The 19,183-nt window shown below is 40.2% G+C and overlaps 1 protein-coding gene across 5 annotated transcripts in view; it reads left to right on the top strand.

The window, feature by feature from the left end:
- BLTP3B (bridge-like lipid transfer protein family member 3B) overlaps positions 1-19,183 on the top strand; it is a 45,305-nt gene that overhangs the window by 1,917 nt on the left and 24,205 nt on the right. For 2 of the 5 annotated variants that reach the window (XR_013231293.1, XM_077339161.1), the window contains exons 1-9: positions 902-1,110; positions 8,299-8,461; positions 9,246-9,284; positions 11,528-11,619; positions 12,287-12,476; positions 12,781-12,921; positions 14,342-14,512; positions 16,748-16,928; positions 18,080-18,163. Coding sequence is in view for 4 of the 5 variants with exons in the window: in XM_077339161.1 (XP_077195276.1) it covers positions 1,067-1,110; positions 8,299-8,461; positions 9,246-9,284; positions 11,528-11,619; positions 12,287-12,476; positions 12,781-12,921; positions 14,342-14,512; positions 16,748-16,928; positions 18,080-18,163 (1,105 nt within the window). In the remaining variant the exon portion in view is untranslated. Of the gene's footprint in view, positions 1-900; positions 1,111-8,288; positions 8,462-9,245; positions 9,285-11,527; positions 11,620-12,286; positions 12,477-12,780; positions 12,922-14,341; positions 14,513-16,747; positions 16,929-18,079; positions 18,164-19,183 lie in introns of those variants that run through there. The other 3 variants (XM_077339164.1, XM_077339163.1, XM_077339162.1) reach the window with 3 other exon arrangements.

Genomic DNA, 19,183 nt, shown 5'->3' with positions numbered 1-19,183 from the left:
GAGGTACTGATAGCCCTTGCGTATAGTAAATACGCAAGCCCCTCCCCCCATGGCAGGTGCCATGGAGCTAACAGCAGAATGGCACCAGGGACATATAGGATGTGAGCTGCGGGGGGACTTTGGGAGAGGGTGGGATTTTGTGACTGTTTTATCTGCCGCCACATTGGGGATTACAGTTGTAATGGGGGATCGGGTTTATATTATTGAATGTCGGAGTTTTTACCTGTAACCCACCGCCAGCATTGCTGAGAGTGGCAGGATATAAATCCACAAATAAATAAATGGGATTTCTCACTTTTTCAGTGTAGCCATTGTGATGTATAAAATTAAACAGGAGTGCAACAAAACACTTCTAAGAGTAATGAAATTTATCGCAGCATAAACCTTTGAGTCAGAGCTGGCTCAATTGGTTGGAAGCATGTTTATGTTGGAATACATATTGTTAAACACTGCTGGCCTTCTGTTTAATCTATCTGATTTATGAAAATTGTTTTGATATACATGGCCATGAAGTTAGAAACCGGTTTTGCAGTTTCCAAAACTCTGCTCACAAACTCAGCAGAATCCCAGAAGTTATCAAGCAACTATAAAGGGATCGCGTCTGGACATAGTGGCAAAATGACCCAATACATATAATCATTCAGTTTCGGCCTCTTTCATCGTAATCCCATAGACTGGGGAACCATCTCTATAAATCTGACAAGTGCACCTTCCACAACAAGTCTGGGCCCTTCTCCTTTATTTTGAATGCTGAACCGCAGAGATTCTGGGGTCCCCCATCGCGAGCGAAGAGCGATTCTCCTGCGGACCCCGTGTGTTTTACAGGCATGTCTTGTCTGACTAGCAAAAGCGGGCGGCGCTCCTGGCGCGTGGCGCCGCCCTTTTCTCCTCCCCGCTCTTGCCAGTCTATCAGCTGGCTCTACCGCAATCAAGATGGCGGCGGAGCCGAGCGGAGGCTGAGCGGAGGCGACTCGGTACCTGGGTGTCAAGCAGAAAGAGGCGGACCGGGGGCTCGAACGCGGAGCCTCCTTTGCTTCCCTGAAGGCGAGAGCGGCGAGCAGAGGCCATGGCGGGCATTATCAAAAAGCAGATCCTGAAGCACCTTTCCAGGTCGGCGGGGCGTCCGTCGTGGGGAGGGGTGGAGGGGTGGAGGGGTGGGCGGGCAGCCGGTAGTAGTTGCTCTTCGGTACTTTTCCACCTTTTCCATCTTTTCCACATTCCGTGTCGGTCGGCCTGCGTGGGCGGGTAAGCGTCGAGCTTTGCGCCTTAGCTCACTGCTTTCCTTATGTCATGAGGTAATAGGCTAGTGATGGAAAGCATCTGAGGGGGCTGGTAGATATTTTAGGGAGGCTGGGCGTGCTTCTTTAAAACACGTTTCGACTAGCAAAACAATAACTGCAATATAGCCTTAGTGTTGCATTTCAAGGTGAGAGTCTGAAATGGGACAGCCAAGGCTGGACGCGAGAAAATTGAGGCACAAGATTTGATGTCTGCATCTCGGTGCCAAGGATGCCAGAAGGCCAAGGCAGTCTGACACACACACACACACACACACACACACACACACACACACACACACACACCGTTAGAGAGAAGACGCCCCCTCGGCGTTGCCCTGTGCTTTTCATGTGCAGCTGCAAAGCGACTGAACAGTGTGTCTTGAGGGAAGCACATAGGCCAGAGTGTGGGTGGATTGTAAATTGTGCTTGACACGTTGTATGTGGGAGGAGCCAGCGACAGCTTGGTTGATGTCATTGTGTATTTCGTCTGCTTCCACAGGTCTAGAGACGCCAGATTTTTTTGGGGGGCGGGGGGAGGAATTTGGCAAATTGAATATGGTGCCAGGCGAGTAAGGTGTCTGTTCAACATGCCAGAAAGCTGTGTTCTGGGGCTGTCAGAATCTTTGAACTTGGCTGTGTATTTAAAACAAAGGATGATTTAATTGCTGGACTGTGCTTGCAGTCTAACTTCAGTCTAGAGCACCCATGGTTGGCATGGTCAGTTTTTTGAAGAAAGCAGGAACTGAGGATGTCCAGCATGGTTTGCCTCTTGTGCTTGAAGCTTGACAGGCAGTCAATAATGAGAACAGGATGTAAAATGCGTAAAGTCCTTCTGCAGAGTGTGAGGACTTCTTGTTCAGAGTAAACTATTTGTGGCACTTGGCCTAGAGGTCTTCATTTTATAAATTTTCTCATTAGTTTCTGAGAGTGTGCAGCTGTATATATATCAATTTAAATTTTATGTGGGATTATGAGACAACTCATCTTATTACTTTAAAAACAGAAGTTTTGGTTGGGGGATTACTAAAATGAAAAGAATATAAAAGACTAAAAAAGCAATCAGAGTTGAAAAGGATATGTAAACCATCATTTACAGACAGTATTTCTTCATATGCTGACCAATTCGTTTGAACAGTTTGATTGTTCAAAACATTTTTAGTGTGCCTTTCTCTGAAATTGGACTTGAAGCAAGTTTTAATAGTAATAAAACCAATATGCCATTAAAATTCATTCAACTAATAAGCATATGTACGTAAAATTAGGTGGCACTGTCCAAAGCTCTCCTAAATAATGCTGCCTTGCAGAATTTGCAGAATCTCAAGAGGGAAGCCTTCCTAACAAACAGCTTCAGGAAAGCTATTCCATAAAATAGAGGAATGGCTTCTGAAAAAGTATAGCCTTACTGATACCAATGATGTTGCCAAGATAAGATTAAAACATATTCATTGAAGAGGATTAGTGTTCATCTTTTTTTAAAAACAAGTTTGTATTGCCCCATATGACTGTTTATGACTTTCATGATAAGTATGAATGCTTGCCAGATGTTTAAGTAATAAAAATGAAGCAATCTCTGCCCTGAAGTAGTTCCCATCATCCATTCTTAATATGTTTGGCTTGGGGAAACATGGGGAAAGTTTCTTTAATTTTTTTCCCTTTATTCAACTGAACTGGGTTGTTTAAATCAGTGGTCCCCAACCCCCGGTCCGGGGACTGGTACCAGGCCGCGGCTTCTCCTCATCCTCGTCCCTGGCTGCTGCCTTGGGGGCTGCCCTGCCACTCTGCCACCAGCTCACCTTTGGTACTCTTTGGCGGCTGTCTTGGCTGGGGCTCCCCCTCGGCATGGCACTGTGCAGCTGCTGCTAGCAGCACTGCCCAGTGGATTGCGGGAAGTCAGGAGCGCCGGAGTGAAAGCAAGTGGAGCAGCGGCTCAGGCAGCTTTGGCAACGTATCTTGGCAAAAGACTACCCCCCCCCCCGAGCCTCAGTAAAATTGTCAACCGTTGACCGGTCACCGGTGATAAAAAGGTTGGGGACCACTGGTTTAAATCCTTTAATTCAATACAAGGAAAATTTAGATGTAACTTTTATGCAACTGTTTTTTGTAAAAACTATCACTAAATATAACAGCCTCTGCGTTGCTTCTGGAGGGGCGCTGTGGAAGCCCCCCTGCCGGCCCTGTGGGACACAGTGCAGCCAGGAAAATGCCTCTACCATGGGAATGTTTATTCATGATTAAGTCATGTGAAGCTTGTAATTATACATCTGAGAACAGAAGAATGCTTTGTGGGTAACCATCACAGGTAATTGCAGCAGGAAAAATAATGCTGAAGTCGGTGGGACTAGGAAGATGTAGACTTCCCTTTTCCATATGCATGCCACCTTGTCTTTGCTGCAATCTTTCCAAGACTATAACAACAAAGCAGATTTGAGAGTAATGGCATGCAAGATGGGGAAACTGTAGATAGGGCAAAGAAACACCATAAGGCAATGGGGACATGTGAAGAGGGGTGACACTGTTTCCCTGTAGCACTTTCCTAGTAGAATAAGAGTTGGTTTTTATATCCTGCTTTTCATAGGTGAGTCAGAGAGAGCTCTGAGAAAAACTTCTCTATGAGAACAGTTTCCAACATGTCTGACTAGCCCAAGATCACCCAACATGTGGTAGAGCAGGGGATCAAATCCAGCTTGCCACATTTAGAAGCTTCTTCTCTTAACCATTACACCAAGCTGTACCAATTGTCATTGCCTTACAGAGTGGTAGTTAGAGCACAGGAAAAAGAAGCTGTTGCAGGAGGACAATGTAAGTTTTTTTTTTGTTTGCTTATTGACGGTTAGGGGAAGAAACTGACAAGCTTATGAATTGTTGGATGTTTATTGTTGTTAGCAATTACTGCCACAGCATTTCTTTGCTCCCCACCTGGAGCCTAGCATCAGCCCATGACAAGCATTCATGTTTGACGATCAGTACCTGTTCCATATGGGATTATGCTTCCAGTCCAGAGATTTTGAAGCACCAATGTTAGACTTCACCCCTGTGCAAAGTGCAGTCTTGTCCTAAACATGTATACTCAGAAGCAACAGAGTTCATTGCTTCACTAATTTTGCATTACTTAGACTTTAAATATTGCAATTAAGTACTTGAATGTTCTAGAGGCTGTTATTGTGTTGCTTTTCACGATGGTGAATGCAAACCATATAGTGGTGCTGAATCTGTCAGATAAGGGGGGAAAGTGAGATTAATTCTGAGAGGAAGATGAAGTAGGTTTTACACAGGGTCCAAGCAAATAAAACAATTTCCTATGCAGTCTTAAAAGTACTTTCCTGAGAATAAGCACTGTTGAATAGTCCTGACTGGGATTCAGTTTATACCTGTTTAGTGTTGCTCTCAAAGTATAAAGAGGCATGGAGAAATGTTGTGCTTGCAGGTGAATGTGTTCATTACACATTAAACAGAAATGTTTACTGCCAAGAAAGTTTCTTAAGGTGGCAAGACAGAAAAGCCACAGGGGATTGAGGTAAAAAAGATACTACATCTTGAGACCTGGAAAAACGTAGTCTTTCCCTTTCATATAGTGATGAAAGGCTCTTTGAATGTAGTCTTTCCTGTAAAGATCATGGTGAAATGGAAGCAAGACAGAAAAAACCCCATGAAAGCCATGGTAAGGAAGCGAAGACAAAGCAAAACGTCCCTGTATAAACTGCCCTAATTCAACACATTGGCTTCTATACATGATCAATACCATGTGAAACTCATTTTGTTTCTTGTGAATGGTGTGCTCAAAAGTGTGGGTAAATCCATCAGATTGTAATAGTATTATTAACAAGACTAATTAGTCTTAAATTTTCATTCAGTTTTTTTTAATGCATGTGTAACACGTACACCACACTGTTAGAGTGAGCTAAGCTTGCCAGCTCCACATTGTGAAACTCCTGGAGATTTGAGGTATGGCTCCTGGTTAGGACAGGCATCACTGGGGTATAGTGACATAGAACCCATCATAAGTATTCCGAGGGATCCCCAGGTACCCCTTGAGGGCTGGCATCCCTACATGGTTACCATGTTTACATTATTCACTTGGCTAGAACTGTTGCTTAGGCATTTTGGGTCAGAATAAACTTATTTTCTTTAGGGAACATGCCAATTACTTCATTATGCACATTTTCTGTAAATTTTAGGATTTAGTAGATTAGTCTGGTTTGCTGTAACTATTTCTGTAACCTATGAGGTTATTAATGTACTCATGTATATTATTTCAGCTTTCCTGTAGATTGCTTAAAAACAATAGTGTCTTGGTTTAGACAAAACAAAGTTGTTACTTTCCATAAGATCTTGTAATGAGACCTTGGCAGGATTACTGCATATCTGTACTTCAGGAAGGTTAATCGGCTTTCCTCTTATATCCAGTTGGCTATTTGTATTCATTCATTGCCTATTTTTGTTATGTCCTTGTTTCCCCTTCAGACTTGTGTTATAGCCCCACTCAGGAAAGGGATTAACATCTTCTAATTAAATAAATAGCTAGTTTTTAGTTCCACAACTCAGTCTTTACCCTATGATTTTTTATTGTACTAAGAGATACCATAGATGAAATTGTTGACTTAGAATATATTTAGTATATTCCTAATAACTGTGTATATTATACATAAAGATATCCTATCATTTGAAATAAGAAAATGTTTGGGGGTTTATAAAGAATCATGTTCCTTCTCTAGAATTCTGACTGTTCTTGCTGTCTATGTTCTTGCTATCTGTTTCTTAGTTTAATTTTTCTTTGTGAATCATGTTCACGGTTCCTGTGTTTCTTAGTATTTTACTCTTAACTTTGCTTTTGCATTTGTTCTGTGGTTGGTGCACTTCTGCACCTGTGTTCCTTCCTGGTGCTCCTGTTTCTTTCACATTAAAGTCTACCTCGGCCTATGTAGAATTCACCAGTGCTTCCTCCTCCTAGTACTCTCCTGTTAGTCACCAAACTTTCTCCATGTTTTTGTCACATATCTGTTGTACTTTTTTTTCTGTATTAATGTCAGGAGCAAACATGGAGGCTATAACAGCCCTGAAAAAGGGGCCCATCCCCTAATGTAAAGACAAGGAGGAAATGAGGCACTGCTGGGCATAAAGGCAGAATCCTTGCCCACCCGCCTAGTTCTAATCCCCGCCATTTTGTCAGGGCCATCATCCCCACATGACTCAACTTTGTGGTTATGTCTCACCTGAGTCAGTCTCCTTGCCCCTGGGCTAGCCGTCAGCTCACCTGGAAAAGAGCTGGTGGCTGTAATGGCCAGTCTGCCCTGATTAACGCATCCTTTTGTTTCATGGGTGGTCAGCAGTTCATTTTTGAAGTGGATTCATACATGCTTTTCCTCCAACCTGCTTTCCTTTGGTTGAAATTAATAACCTGGAGCAGCATCAGGTTTATCAATATCTATTTTTTCCATAAATGACTGTCCTTCCACAGATAGTGACTTCAGGAAGATTCTATTCAGGAAAATTAATTCCAGTACCAAATAATTGCAGCATATTGGGGACTAGGGGAGCTTTCCTCAGCTAAAGTTATTTAATTAGCATTAGAGAGAGTTAATTATTACGCTTGCCTAAATAACTTCCTATATGCCTGCTCCTTCTGGCTTAATATTCCTTTCAAGCAGGATGCCAGTTCTTGTAATATTTTTTCCTCTTGGAGAAAATAATATTGGCTCTGCAGCTCTTACAGATGACAAAGCAGTCAAGCAATAAGAGTTACTGTAGAACCCTTTCCAATGCAATTGAAAATTGCTGGGGAAAGTTTTTCAGAAAGCCTTGCTGCATGATTTTCAGTTAGATGTTAAAGCGGTATTGTGAGTCTTGAGAAGATGGGAAAATCAGTCCATTGGATTGTGAAAAAACTGGGTATTGTCATTCTTATAAAACCCAACAAGTAGCAAATGTTTGTAAGATAACCTTCATAAGAATAAGCTTGTTATGGACCAGTGCTCTAGCTATTCTAGCATACCACTTTCCATGTTTTAATCACTTGTATAAAGAGGTACTTCTTCTTTAAATCTACCGCTATCAGCTTCATTGGTTGAACTTGAGTTTAGTATTTTAGGAGAGGGAGAAAAAGCCCTTCGTCACCTCTCTCCATCCCATGCATTAATTTTATAAACCTTCATCATGACTACCTTAAGTCATTTCTCTTAACTGAACAGGTTTTCAGACTTTCCTCATAGGGAAGGTACTTCAAGCAACTAATCATCTTGGCTGCTCTCTTGCATCACTAAGATCTGTAACTAGAGATCACAATCTGGCTTAAAACTCAATTTAAGAAGAGAATTTAGACTTGGATATCTTTTTAATCTTGCATTTGTTGTGAAGAAACTTAAAATCTTCCTTAATGGAACTCTGTTATAATCCAAGGTCAGCATAAGATACTTTGGGCAAGGTTTGCTGATGTGAGTTGGACTTGCATGTGCTTGAAATCACACAATGAGATAAGAGGATGTTATTGGAGGACAAAATGTTACCGATACTATCAGGTTCTATAAGGTTAAACTCACCAGTCTCCCCTTTGTTTACAGCTCCTATTACACCTTGTTGCATAGGGGTTAAAGTTTTTGCATTTTCTGCTATTGGGTATTTAAAGGTCATGTAAAATGGTCCTTTGAAGGCTTAGGCTTGAGAAGAATGGTAGAACTGTATTCAAATGTGAATTGCAGGTTCCTATTATAGGCAAGAGACAAGAATTCAGCTGAAACATTTGTATGGATATTATTCGTTATAGACATTTTCCAAAGCTATCTTTCACAGAGGGGAAATATTCTTTGAGTTATGTTTTCATTAAAAATGATTTCTTACATGCTTGTATTAATTGCTAGAAGGATCATTGCTTTATGGTGTGCTTATATACATATACATATATAAAAAAGAAGAGATAAGAAATGTTTATTTGTATTCATTGTGAAATTGTTTAAAATAGCCCGGGATAGGTTCTGTTTTCTGTTATGGTGAAGTAACTGCAATATTAATATATAGTTTCTTTTAGGTTCACCAAAAATTTGTCACCTGATAAAATCAACTTGAGTACTCTTAAAGGTGAAGGACAACTAACCAATCTAGAGCTTGATGAAGAAGTGCTTCAGAATATGCTGGATCTTCCCACATGGCTTGCCATCAACAAAGTATTTTGCAATAAAGCATCTATTAGAGTAAGTGATTATTCTAGAACAGGGATGAATACCGATTTTTCTCTGTATTGTATTTTAAAAATTCAAAATATTTATGAAGTGAAAAATAATAATTTGTTCAGCTTAAATGAGTTGTGTTGAAAGCTGCTGTTACAAGAAGCAGTTATATTTATTCTTTTGGGCTTTTAGGGGAAGTATTTCCCTAAAAACCTAGGAGAATGCATCCATCTTTACCCAGTACTCATGAGTCAATAAATCTAGCATCAGGTGAAAATACAAGGGGAAGGCATTTCAGAGTTGGGATGCCGTAGCTTCACCTCAGAAAAAGGAAGGAGACAAAGCAGGACCTTGATTGATAGAGAATGGGCAAGAACATAAAACATTCCTCCAGACAGCCTGTTCCAGCCTACAAAGACTGGCACTTAAAATTGATCCAGAAACAAATAGGATGCCAGTGAGCTTGTTCTAGTACCATGGCATATGTAGCTGATATACAGTATTTGCTGGCGTATAAGACTACTTTCCCCCCCTGAAAAACATGCTTCCAAGTGCGGGGGTCGTCTTATACGCCGGGTGCACTTCAGTTGGGATAGACATAGTTGCCCATAGTGGCCCATAGTACTGTATTTTGAGTAGAAATGTTGAGGGTCGTCTTATACGCCCAGTCATCTTATACACTGGCAAATATGGTATATAGCTGGTATATGTGATATGAGATGTCAATTTTGCTGCATATGCTTTCTAAACAGGTGGGTGAATACTATTTATTTCCTTTTTAAATTGGTATTGTTTCATTACCTTGCAGATACCATGGACAAAATTGAAAACACATCCAATCAGTTTGGTGAGTTTGAAATTCATTTTACACATTTTAGTGACATTTTACTGTTGTGCTATGACACTAAATATGAAGATCCAAAGAGTATTATTTTCATGAGTCCAAATTCACTTGAGATATGATTCATTAGCAACATGTGTTTGTGTGTGCGTGTGCATGTAGTGCAGTAGTATTTTGTTCCCAAGTGGTGATGTGGGTTTTCTTGGAAATTTTCCTAGGAAAATGCTTAAAATGTTAGCAATAAAGGAAAATACACTGTGTGCAAGCCTGAACGATGTACAAGTACTGGGTTTGTCCATGCTTCATATCCCACATTTAGCCTTTCTACCATAATTAACTTGCAGCTTAACAGCCCTGACAGTTGTAGATAACAAATTGTATTTATGTAAAGGGAACTGAATTTTTTTTCCGTATATCTTCAGAAAATCTGTATTTGGAAATTTTTCTGCACTACCTCATTGACCCTATGATACTTGTCATGTTTCAAGCCTTAAGGCAGTTGCATAACAACTATGTTTAATTTCTCAAACTTTGCCCAATAGAACTGTGGTTCCTTGTGTGCCATTTTCTCTGCTGTTACTGCTTTTGAGAGGTTAAAACACTTAAAGTGTAGTCAAATGCAGTCTCCTGCTGTTAGAACTGGCTGATTGGAACTATTTGACATATCATTCTGAAGACATATATGTTATGACCTGGAATAGCAGTGCTTGGTGAGATGAGTGTCATGCAGGCTGAGCTGTGTTAATTTTAAGTTCATTAAGGAGATCACTTCCCTCACACATGAGTTTTCTGAAACTAAATTTGCATAATTGGCATTGCTACAGAAGCTGATTGTTCCAGCTGATCAGATCATATCAGGAAGTCAGATTGTTCTTTAATATAATATATTTATTTCATTTGCGTAGTTGATATTGACCTTGATTATACAGTTGACATTCATGGAATGCAGTGTGCTAAGGTGTAATTGGGTCATAGAACACGGTTTTGCTTTTCTTAAGTAGTTTTTGTTTAGCTGAAATTCCTGCCCTTCCATCTAAAAAATTAGCCTTGTAGAAACATCTTTATATGAGTGTTTTGAAAGAATAATGGCTGCCCCAATTGTGTGCTGAAAAGAACCATTTCTTTCCAAAATATCTGTGCTTACAGTTTCAAATATATTTTCATGGGCAAACAGTGTCATTTTGAGGAGACCGCAGTGGTCCCCAACCTTTTTATCACCGGGGACCACTCAACGCTTGACAATTTACTGAGGCCCGGTGGGGAGGGGTAATTTACTCCTCTACTCTCAACCACTGCCCTAACGCTCTCTGATCGCTATGGTAATGTTTAAACATCCCTTCAAAATAAGATACAGACACACCACAACAATGAACATAAGGAACATTTTATTTTCATGGAAATTTTAACTCATGACAATGACAAATCAATGGGAACCCTGAGCTTGTTTCTCTGCAACGAGATAGTCCCATCTGGGAGTGATGGGAGACAATGACACCCGAAGGGCTGGGAGGATGAAGTAAAGGGCCGGGAGGGGGGGAAGGCATCCTTTGTGGCCCACCTCCAATTAGTCGACAGACCACATGTGGTCTGCAGCCCACAGGTTGGGGATTGGTACTTTATAGTACAAAATCTTAAGGCAGTCACTGTTGTTAGAAATGTTCTCAGCTAAAGTAAAATGTTGGGTTTGGGCTTATATTGAAGAAGGTTGGTTTTCATACCCCACTTTTCCCTATCAGAAGAAGTCTCAAAGTGGCTTCCCCCCACCCCCGGCACCTGATGATGTAGGTAAGGCTGAGAAAGCTATGACAGGACTGCTTGTTCAGAACAGCACTATCAGGGCTGTGACAAGCCCAAGGTCATTGTTTAGGATTTTCCTGATAAATGCTTGGAAGGTAGTCTTCTGATTCTTCTTTCTGTTACCGAGAAAAAAAATCTGTCGATCACTAACTACACTTCAAGTACACTACAGAGAAATTAAATTTTAGATTTGTTGTTAAGTGTTGTGATTCTTAGGGTTTTTAGAGTTTGACCAAGTCAGACTACAGATGATTTTAATAGGACTAATGTGCAACATATAATATTTAATACATTTGATTTGATTTTATAATTGTTTAATTAAATACATCAAATTAGTCTTGAGACATTTTGACAACTTTCAGATTTTGTTAATGTTTCTTTTATAATTATGTGAGATGCCTTAATATAATCAGTTAACAAATATGTCCCAAATTTATTTTGTATATCTAAAGTCATTGGATAAAGTAATAATGGAAATGAGTACATGTGAAGAGCCACGTGCCCCTAATGGGCCATCGCCTATTGCAACTGCATCAGGACAAAGGTCAGTTGCTATTTAAATTTAATAAAATTGGGATGGAATGTATGCTGTGATATAGTCAGGATGCAAGATTTTTATGTTAATATTGCACTAAATTGATAATCTGGTTCTGAGGAGTGGAGTTGCAGTGAGATGTATAGGAACTCAGAAAGCCTTCTGATGACCAGTCCGGTGGTTACTTATCTTCATATCACCTCTCCCATTTATAGGATTATAGGATTGAAGCCCAGGATAAACTAGGGAGTACACAAATACAACTCACCATTGGCATTTCCAGAATGCCAGTGTAGGGTTCCCAATAACATGGAGAAAACACGCCCTATCCCTTTAATAGATGCTTAATATGTGAAAGTGAGCAGGTGAAGTTTTTATAGCATGGAAGTATCACCGATAAATAAATAACATCTCATTAAACCTTCAATAAGGCAGGGAACTATTCTTGCAGGCTGTTGGCAACCCTGTTAAGATGGCAGTTTTCCCATGACTTGATCCTTGGCTTGCTTAGACCCTAGCTCTGATTTCTGTGGGATAGTCCATTTTGTTTTGCACTGAACGATGTTTAGGTTATTTTGTAAGTTTCCTTTGAATTGCACATACTGTGTTTATAGTTAGTTATTATATAACAGTATTGTAAAATTCTGATGGAAATGCCTGCATTTTATTTCTTCAGTGAATACGGTTTTGCTGAAAAAGTGGTAGAAGGAATATCTGTTTCTGTAAACTCCATTATAATCCGAATTGGAGCAAAAGCTTTCAATGCTTCATTTGAACTTTCTCAGCTGAGAATATATAGTGTCAATGCAAACTGGGAGCATGGTGACCTTAAATTCACTCGTATACAAGAGTGTCAGCGTGGAGAGGTAAATCCACCTTATATTTGCAATAAGCTGGTTTCAAAAACTTCATGGCACTTCTATGTATTATTTTTAACTAATATTTTTCCATCTTCAGTTTTATGTATATTTTGTATACACTTGAGCACTTTAAAATAACAGCTATTCTTATATTAGGATTTTTCAAGCTTCTGTGAAATCTGCTACATGTTGATGTGTGGTTGACAGAATCTACCCAATTGCTTAATAACAAGTAAACGTACGAGTCTGTATCACATTATTTACTTCATGTATACCTTTATATTGGTTCCTAATCTATGGGTTTTTTTAGGTGTTGACATTTAAAGAAATCAACTGGCAGATGATCAGAATAGAAGCAGATGCAATCCAAAGCTCTCAGCATGAAATCATGAGTGCACCAGTTCGCCTGATAACTAACCAGTCCAAAATTAGGGTCACACTTAAAAGAAGGGTAATGTTGAATACTACTCTGCTGCAATGTTTTATACTGTTCGTGAAAATGGAAGTCTGTTGATAGGTTCAAAAGCAGAAGTCATACACAGCATGCTTCCCATCAGATCAGTTTGGCATGAGGATGAGGCTGTTCTATTGTGTGGTTATATAACACATGTAAGTCTATCACTTGACCTTTTGGACTTACTCTGGAATAAGATTTTCCTCCCACCGTTCGTTCTTCTGTCTGCACTTATACCCTGCTGACTTGAGACCAATTTGAACATTTGAAAGCTCACTTGGCAAACACTTGGAGTCACAACTAGACATGTACTGAGAATTCTATGTTGGGAACTCAATTCCCACGCATTAGGGATTAGGACCATGAAGCACAAGAAGAGGGAGAGTCCCTACTTGTACCTCTGTGGAAACGTAAACATTCTGAGGACTGCATGAAAGTTTTCACAATGGGGCAAATAGCAACTCCCACGAGAGCAATGTGCAAAGGGAAAAGTCCTCCTCCACCATGTTCCCAACCTGCATTGGGCCCATCCATATTCAGGAATGAAGTTTCCAACACCAGATGATGTCTATTGACAGTACACATGCCCACCACGTGAGCTTCGTAATGTGTGAATCAGTTCTCACAGTCTCCTCCCTTTCAGTTTCTGGGAAAGGGCACTGGAATCCATGTCTTCCCATTAAGCCTCTTTTAATGTCCAACTCCATGCTGAAGAGAAAGAGAGACTTGGCCCAGCATCTCTGAAACACAGCATGATGTCACTAATAGGACAGGGCACTAGTAAGGGCAAATGTATAGACCACTATGTGCAGGTATGTTCATTTGGCCTGCTGATACCTGGCTGAACTTGAAACTATTTTCTATGGGTATAAGGAGGAGCAACTATCAAAGCCTCACCTGTCAGAAAGGCCAGTCCTCCATTTGTCTATGAGCCAACTAGCACTAGTTGCTGAATGAGGTGGCTAGGTCTCAAGTTGCTATCAGATTATGACTCCATGGCAAGGATGATTACCCTTAGTTGCTTCGTTAGTTGTCTTAAGGATGTCTATGGAAAAGTGCAATATATATATAAACAGAGGCATTACTTTACCTCTAAATTAATTATACTTAATATGAAATTCCTGCAGCACAGATGGACTACTTCTTTAGATTTGTTTTCCCAAAACAATATTTATATAGTATAAGAGAAGATGGAAATTCAGACTTGCCTTTATTGTTATTTTATACTGTTAATGAAAAGTCTCTCTTAGCCATGGCCAGCAGGAGGCATAAAGGCACAATAGTTACTGAGAATAAAGATTCCACTTTACTGGTGTTAAACATTGTTAATGTTTTGTTTTAGCATTCATCAAACTTTTGGCTTAATATTAAAATCACAAGTTGTTAACTTCCAAAAAATCTCTCTTTACCCCTGCAGTTAAAGGATTGCAACGTTGTAGCATCCAAACTGATTCTAATACTGGATGACTTGTTATGGGTTTTAACTGATTCCCAGTTGAAAGCTATGGTACAGTATGCAAAATCCCTTAGTGAAGCAATAGAAAAATCAGCTGAACAGAGAAAAAGCCTTGCTACTGAATCCACACCGGTAAGCTTATTTGGTTATTGTGTTTTAATATATAGAGGATACAAATGAGCCCACACCAATGATGCATCTCATTGACTCAGTCAGAGTTAAACGAGTTAATTTCAATCCCACTGATTTTAGTGCACCTTGTGTTTAATACTTTATTGGACTGCATCTAAAGATAGCAACACAATTTATATCATTCTAGTGTGACAACAGTAATGGGGATGCTACCCATTTTTGTCCTACATCATAGAAAGGAAGCTATATGTAGGTCAAGATAGCCAAATGTTGGACAGGTTTATTAGTGAATAGGCAGGAAAAAAATGAGTATCCTATCACTGCAATCTGGCACAGAGTTAAGTCACAGATCTTAAATTTCTTGAAGAAGAATAAGGGTAACTCTTTAAAGGCCAGAGCCACACAAAGATTTTTAGGTATCAGAGGTTTAGCTAGATGTTCTATGAAGGGCTTTAATGTTTGTATTAAGTTTTTAATGTGATTGTAGTATTCCTTCTCCTTTTTAACAGTATGACTTAGTGTTCAACAGATATGTTTATCCTAAGAGGCCGCAAAAAACGCTGATATTTTTAAATGGACCAATTTTATTCTACTTCCTGTGATTTTGTATCTGGTATTTTGTATACCTATCCACATTCTTGTCATAGTAGCCCAGCATTGGGCAAAGGATCCTCAGAAAAGTGTGATAAACATTTGAAAAATTATTTATACAAAAAGCGTGGTTTTATGTATTTGGAGCACATGCAAGGTTATCCTTATAGACTGTTAACAGCATATGGCTGTCAGCCTTGTATGAAGATCGGGGAAAATTTGCTGGATCGGGGAAATTCGGTTGATGTCATTTACTTGGATTTTAGTAAAGCTTTTGACAAGGTTCCCCATGATGTTCTGATGGATAAGTTGAAGGACTGCAATCTGGATTTTCAGATAGTTAGGTGGATAGGGAATTGGTTAGAGAACCGCACTCAAAGAGTTGTTGTCAATGGTGTTTCATCAGACTGGAGAGAGGTGAGTAGCGGGGTACCTCAGGGCTCGGTGCTCGGCCCGGTACTTTTTAACATATTTATTAATGATCTAGATGAGGGGGTGGAGGGACTACTCATCAAGTTTGCAGATGACACCAAATTGGGAGGACTGGCAAATACTCCGGAAGATAGAGACAGAGTTCAACGAGATCTGAACACAATGGAAAAATGGGCAAATGAGAACAAGATGCAATTTAATAAAGATAAGTGTAAAGTTCTGCATCTGGGTCAGAAAAATGAAAAGCATGCCTACTGGATGGGGGATATGCTTCTAGGTAACACTGTGTGTGAACGAGACCTTGGGGTACTTGTGGATTGTAAACTAAACATGAGCAGGCAGTGTGATGCAGCGGTAAAAAAGGCAAATGCCATTTTGGGCTGTATCAACAGAGGCATCACATCAAAATCACAAGATGTCATAGTCCCATTGTATACGGCACTGGTCAGACCCCACCTGGAGTACTGTGTGCAGTTCTGGAGGCCTCACTTCAAGAAGGACGTAGATAAAATTGAAAGGGTACAGAGGAGAGCGACGAAGATGATCTGGGGCCAAGGGACCAAGCCCTATGAAGATAGGTTGAGGGACTTGGGAATGTTCAGCCTGGAGAAAAGGAGGTTGAGAGGGGACATGATAGCCCTCTTTAAGTATTTGAAAGGTTGTCACTTGGAGGAGGGCAGGATGCTGTTTCTGCTGGCTGCAGAGGAGAGGACACGCAGTAATGGGTTTAAACTTCAAGTACAACGATATAGGCTAGATATCAGGAAAAAGTTTTTCACAGTCAGAGTAGTTCAGCAGTGGAATAGGCTGCCTAAGGAGGTGGTGAGCTCCCCCTCACTGGAAGTCTTCAAGTAAAGGTTGGATACACACTTTTCTTGGATGCTTTAGGATGCTTAGGACTAATCCTGCGTTGAGCAGGGGGTTGGACTAGATGGCCTGTATGGCCCCTTCCAACTCTATGATTCTATGATTCTATGATTCTAAGACAGTTAAAGTAGATTGAGTGAAGCTTCTTGTTCTGTACAGCACTGCCTTAGCACTGCCAATATTTTATTATTGATTTGAATAGCAACTACTATATGAAACTTTGATGAAGGCAACTTTCTTTAATACCTAAGTGTAATGTATGTATTGGACTTCTTTTCACTTTTAGATGTTTAAATGCTTTATCCTGATGATGAAGTCTGTTTAAATCTATATGTTTGTTTCCAGAGTTCCACTGCTGTGCCCAGTTCTCAGCAGTCGAAAACACAGCAGTCCTCAGCAGCTGTTGATCATAATGATGCAATTGTGAAACTATTCAATAGTTTTGATGTTAAGGAAACTTCTTATCATCTAGTCATTTCCCATTTGGACCTGCATATATGTGATGATATTAATGCTAAGGAAAAAGGTAAATGAAGATGTCTTGCTTTAGTACTACAAACATTTCCTTTGCTGATCTACCCCCCCCCCTCCTCCACACACACACACATATACACACATCACAAATACTCAGGGTTTTTGCATAAATAGCTAGCCAGGCAGAGAACTGGCCTTGGGATGATAATGAGAATCTGCTGCAACTAAGCCCTAATTACAGACACTTGAACTCTCTTAAGGGGAGAAGGAAAGATGCTTTGGTTGACAGTTGGTAAAGGCATCTTTAGTTAATTATTGCTGTACGTGTTTCATAGGTGTTTGGTATAATGTGAACACAAAAGGATTGAAAATATTAAATGCTCAGAAAGCTTAAATGATTCCTTATTTATATAGATATTTATGCTCCATTTCTGTCCCCAGTGGAGCACTAAAGTGGCTTACAACTATATTGTGGCTGCTTCTGTTTAATCCTCACTGTAACTACCCTGTGAGGTAGGTTAGACTTGGAAATGTGTGAATGACCTAAGCCCAGTGAGCTTCCATGGCAGAGACGGAATATGAATTAGCCAGCTGCCTGAAAACCGTGATGAGGTGGCTCAAGCAGAGTTGCCTGAAGCTCAATCCTTCAAAGATGGAAGTCCTGTGACTGGGCAGAAAGGGTCCAAGCAAGGAAGCATGTCTGCCCAACTTGGATGGAGGGCAACTATCATTGGCTCACTCTGCTAGGAACCTGGGCATGATCCTGGATGCCTCCCTTTCCATGGATGCCCAGGTCACAACAGTAACGCAGCTGGCCTTGTACCACCGTCACCAAGCCAAACTACTTGGTCCTGGAACATCTAGCCTCAGTGATCCACCAGCTATGAGCCTGTTATATTGTTCACTTTTAGAACGTTATTCTATGTTTTTTGTTATTATGTTTTTTATTATATTCAATCAGATTAATGTATTGTTCTGTTACGTTCTAGGTGAACCTCCCTGAGTCTTAGGGGAGGGTGGTATACAAATACAATTAAATAAATAAATAATACAACATTTGCCTAATTAAGCTAATTAGATACATCTATTTTCTACAAAGATTGCTAGAAATGTATATTGATGGGCATTTTTGTTAATATTGATATTTTGGTATCTGTTCTGTCTTCTCCCTAAAATTATGTTTAGCAAATAATTGTTTTACAGTTGCAAACAGGCGTATTTCAGGAGGAGCCATGCAGCTGTCCTTCAGCCAACTGACAGTAGACTATTACCCTTTTCATAAAGCAGGTAATGATAAATGCTGAGTTGTAATCTTTTAATATTTTTAATAATATAGTATATATAAAAAGTTTGAATAATGTGACTGTCAAGTAGTTGAATGAGGTTAATATTTCTGTCAGTATACATAATTCTCAACATGTCTCAGTCTGCAAACACTTACATTTGTCAAGAAGTGAATTTTCTCCAGGCCAGACAAGCCAGGGATTCTGGGGTTTTTTTTGGGGGGGGGGCATTATCGGGCCATGGACTGGGGGTCACTGTGGGTGGACAAGTAGTTGTGAATCTTCAGCATTCTGCAGGAGGCTGGAGTAGATTACCCTGGAGGTCCTTTCCAACTATGATTCTAAATATTTATTGATACTTCAATTTTTACCCTACCACTCGGCAAATGTCATTTTGTGGCAGCTTACAGTATAAAATCAGAAATCACAATATACCCATAACATCCCCCTTAAAACATCAAAATAATAGCAGCAATATCAATATTGAAAATATCAAGATAGCTGTGTAACTTCTCTAATAGAACAGAAAACCCAAATCAGCTCTTCCAGCCAAGGCTGATAACGTGGTTTTAAATGATGTAACACACAGGTTCTGATCATCAATGCTTAACGAAGAGAGAATAGGGTGCGACCCACAGTTCACAACTCTGCTCCCCCCCCCAGCCTCAACCCAACCAAATATGTGCATTGGGGCTCTAGAGAGAGAGAAGGAAGATTTTTATAAACTGAGCACTGGCAGGAACTCCCCCCCCTCACCTTGGCCAACAGTCTGAACCCCCCCCCCCATTTCTGCTCACTTTCAGTCAGTCAGTAGAGTGAGCTGGCACTTCTTCCACATGGAAGACATTGGAGGGGGATGCAGACAAGGGCATGACAGCCTACCTAACTGGACATTGATTGGACGGATGGCCAGTCAGGTAGACAATGAGTCCCAACTCCTCCCACCACCCCAGTTTGGTTTTATTTATGATACAGATTGTTTTAAATTAGTATATTACAAAAACATTTTGTTTATAGGCTACTA

The sequence above is a fragment of the Paroedura picta genome, chromosome 5 (genome assembly GCF_049243985.1).
Source record: "Paroedura picta isolate Pp20150507F chromosome 5, Ppicta_v3.0, whole genome shotgun sequence".
Classification (NCBI taxonomy): Eukaryota; Metazoa; Chordata; class Lepidosauria; order Squamata; family Gekkonidae; genus Paroedura; species Paroedura picta.
The sequence above is the reverse complement of the archived record's forward strand: the minus strand, read 5'-3'. Positions and strand labels throughout refer to the sequence as shown.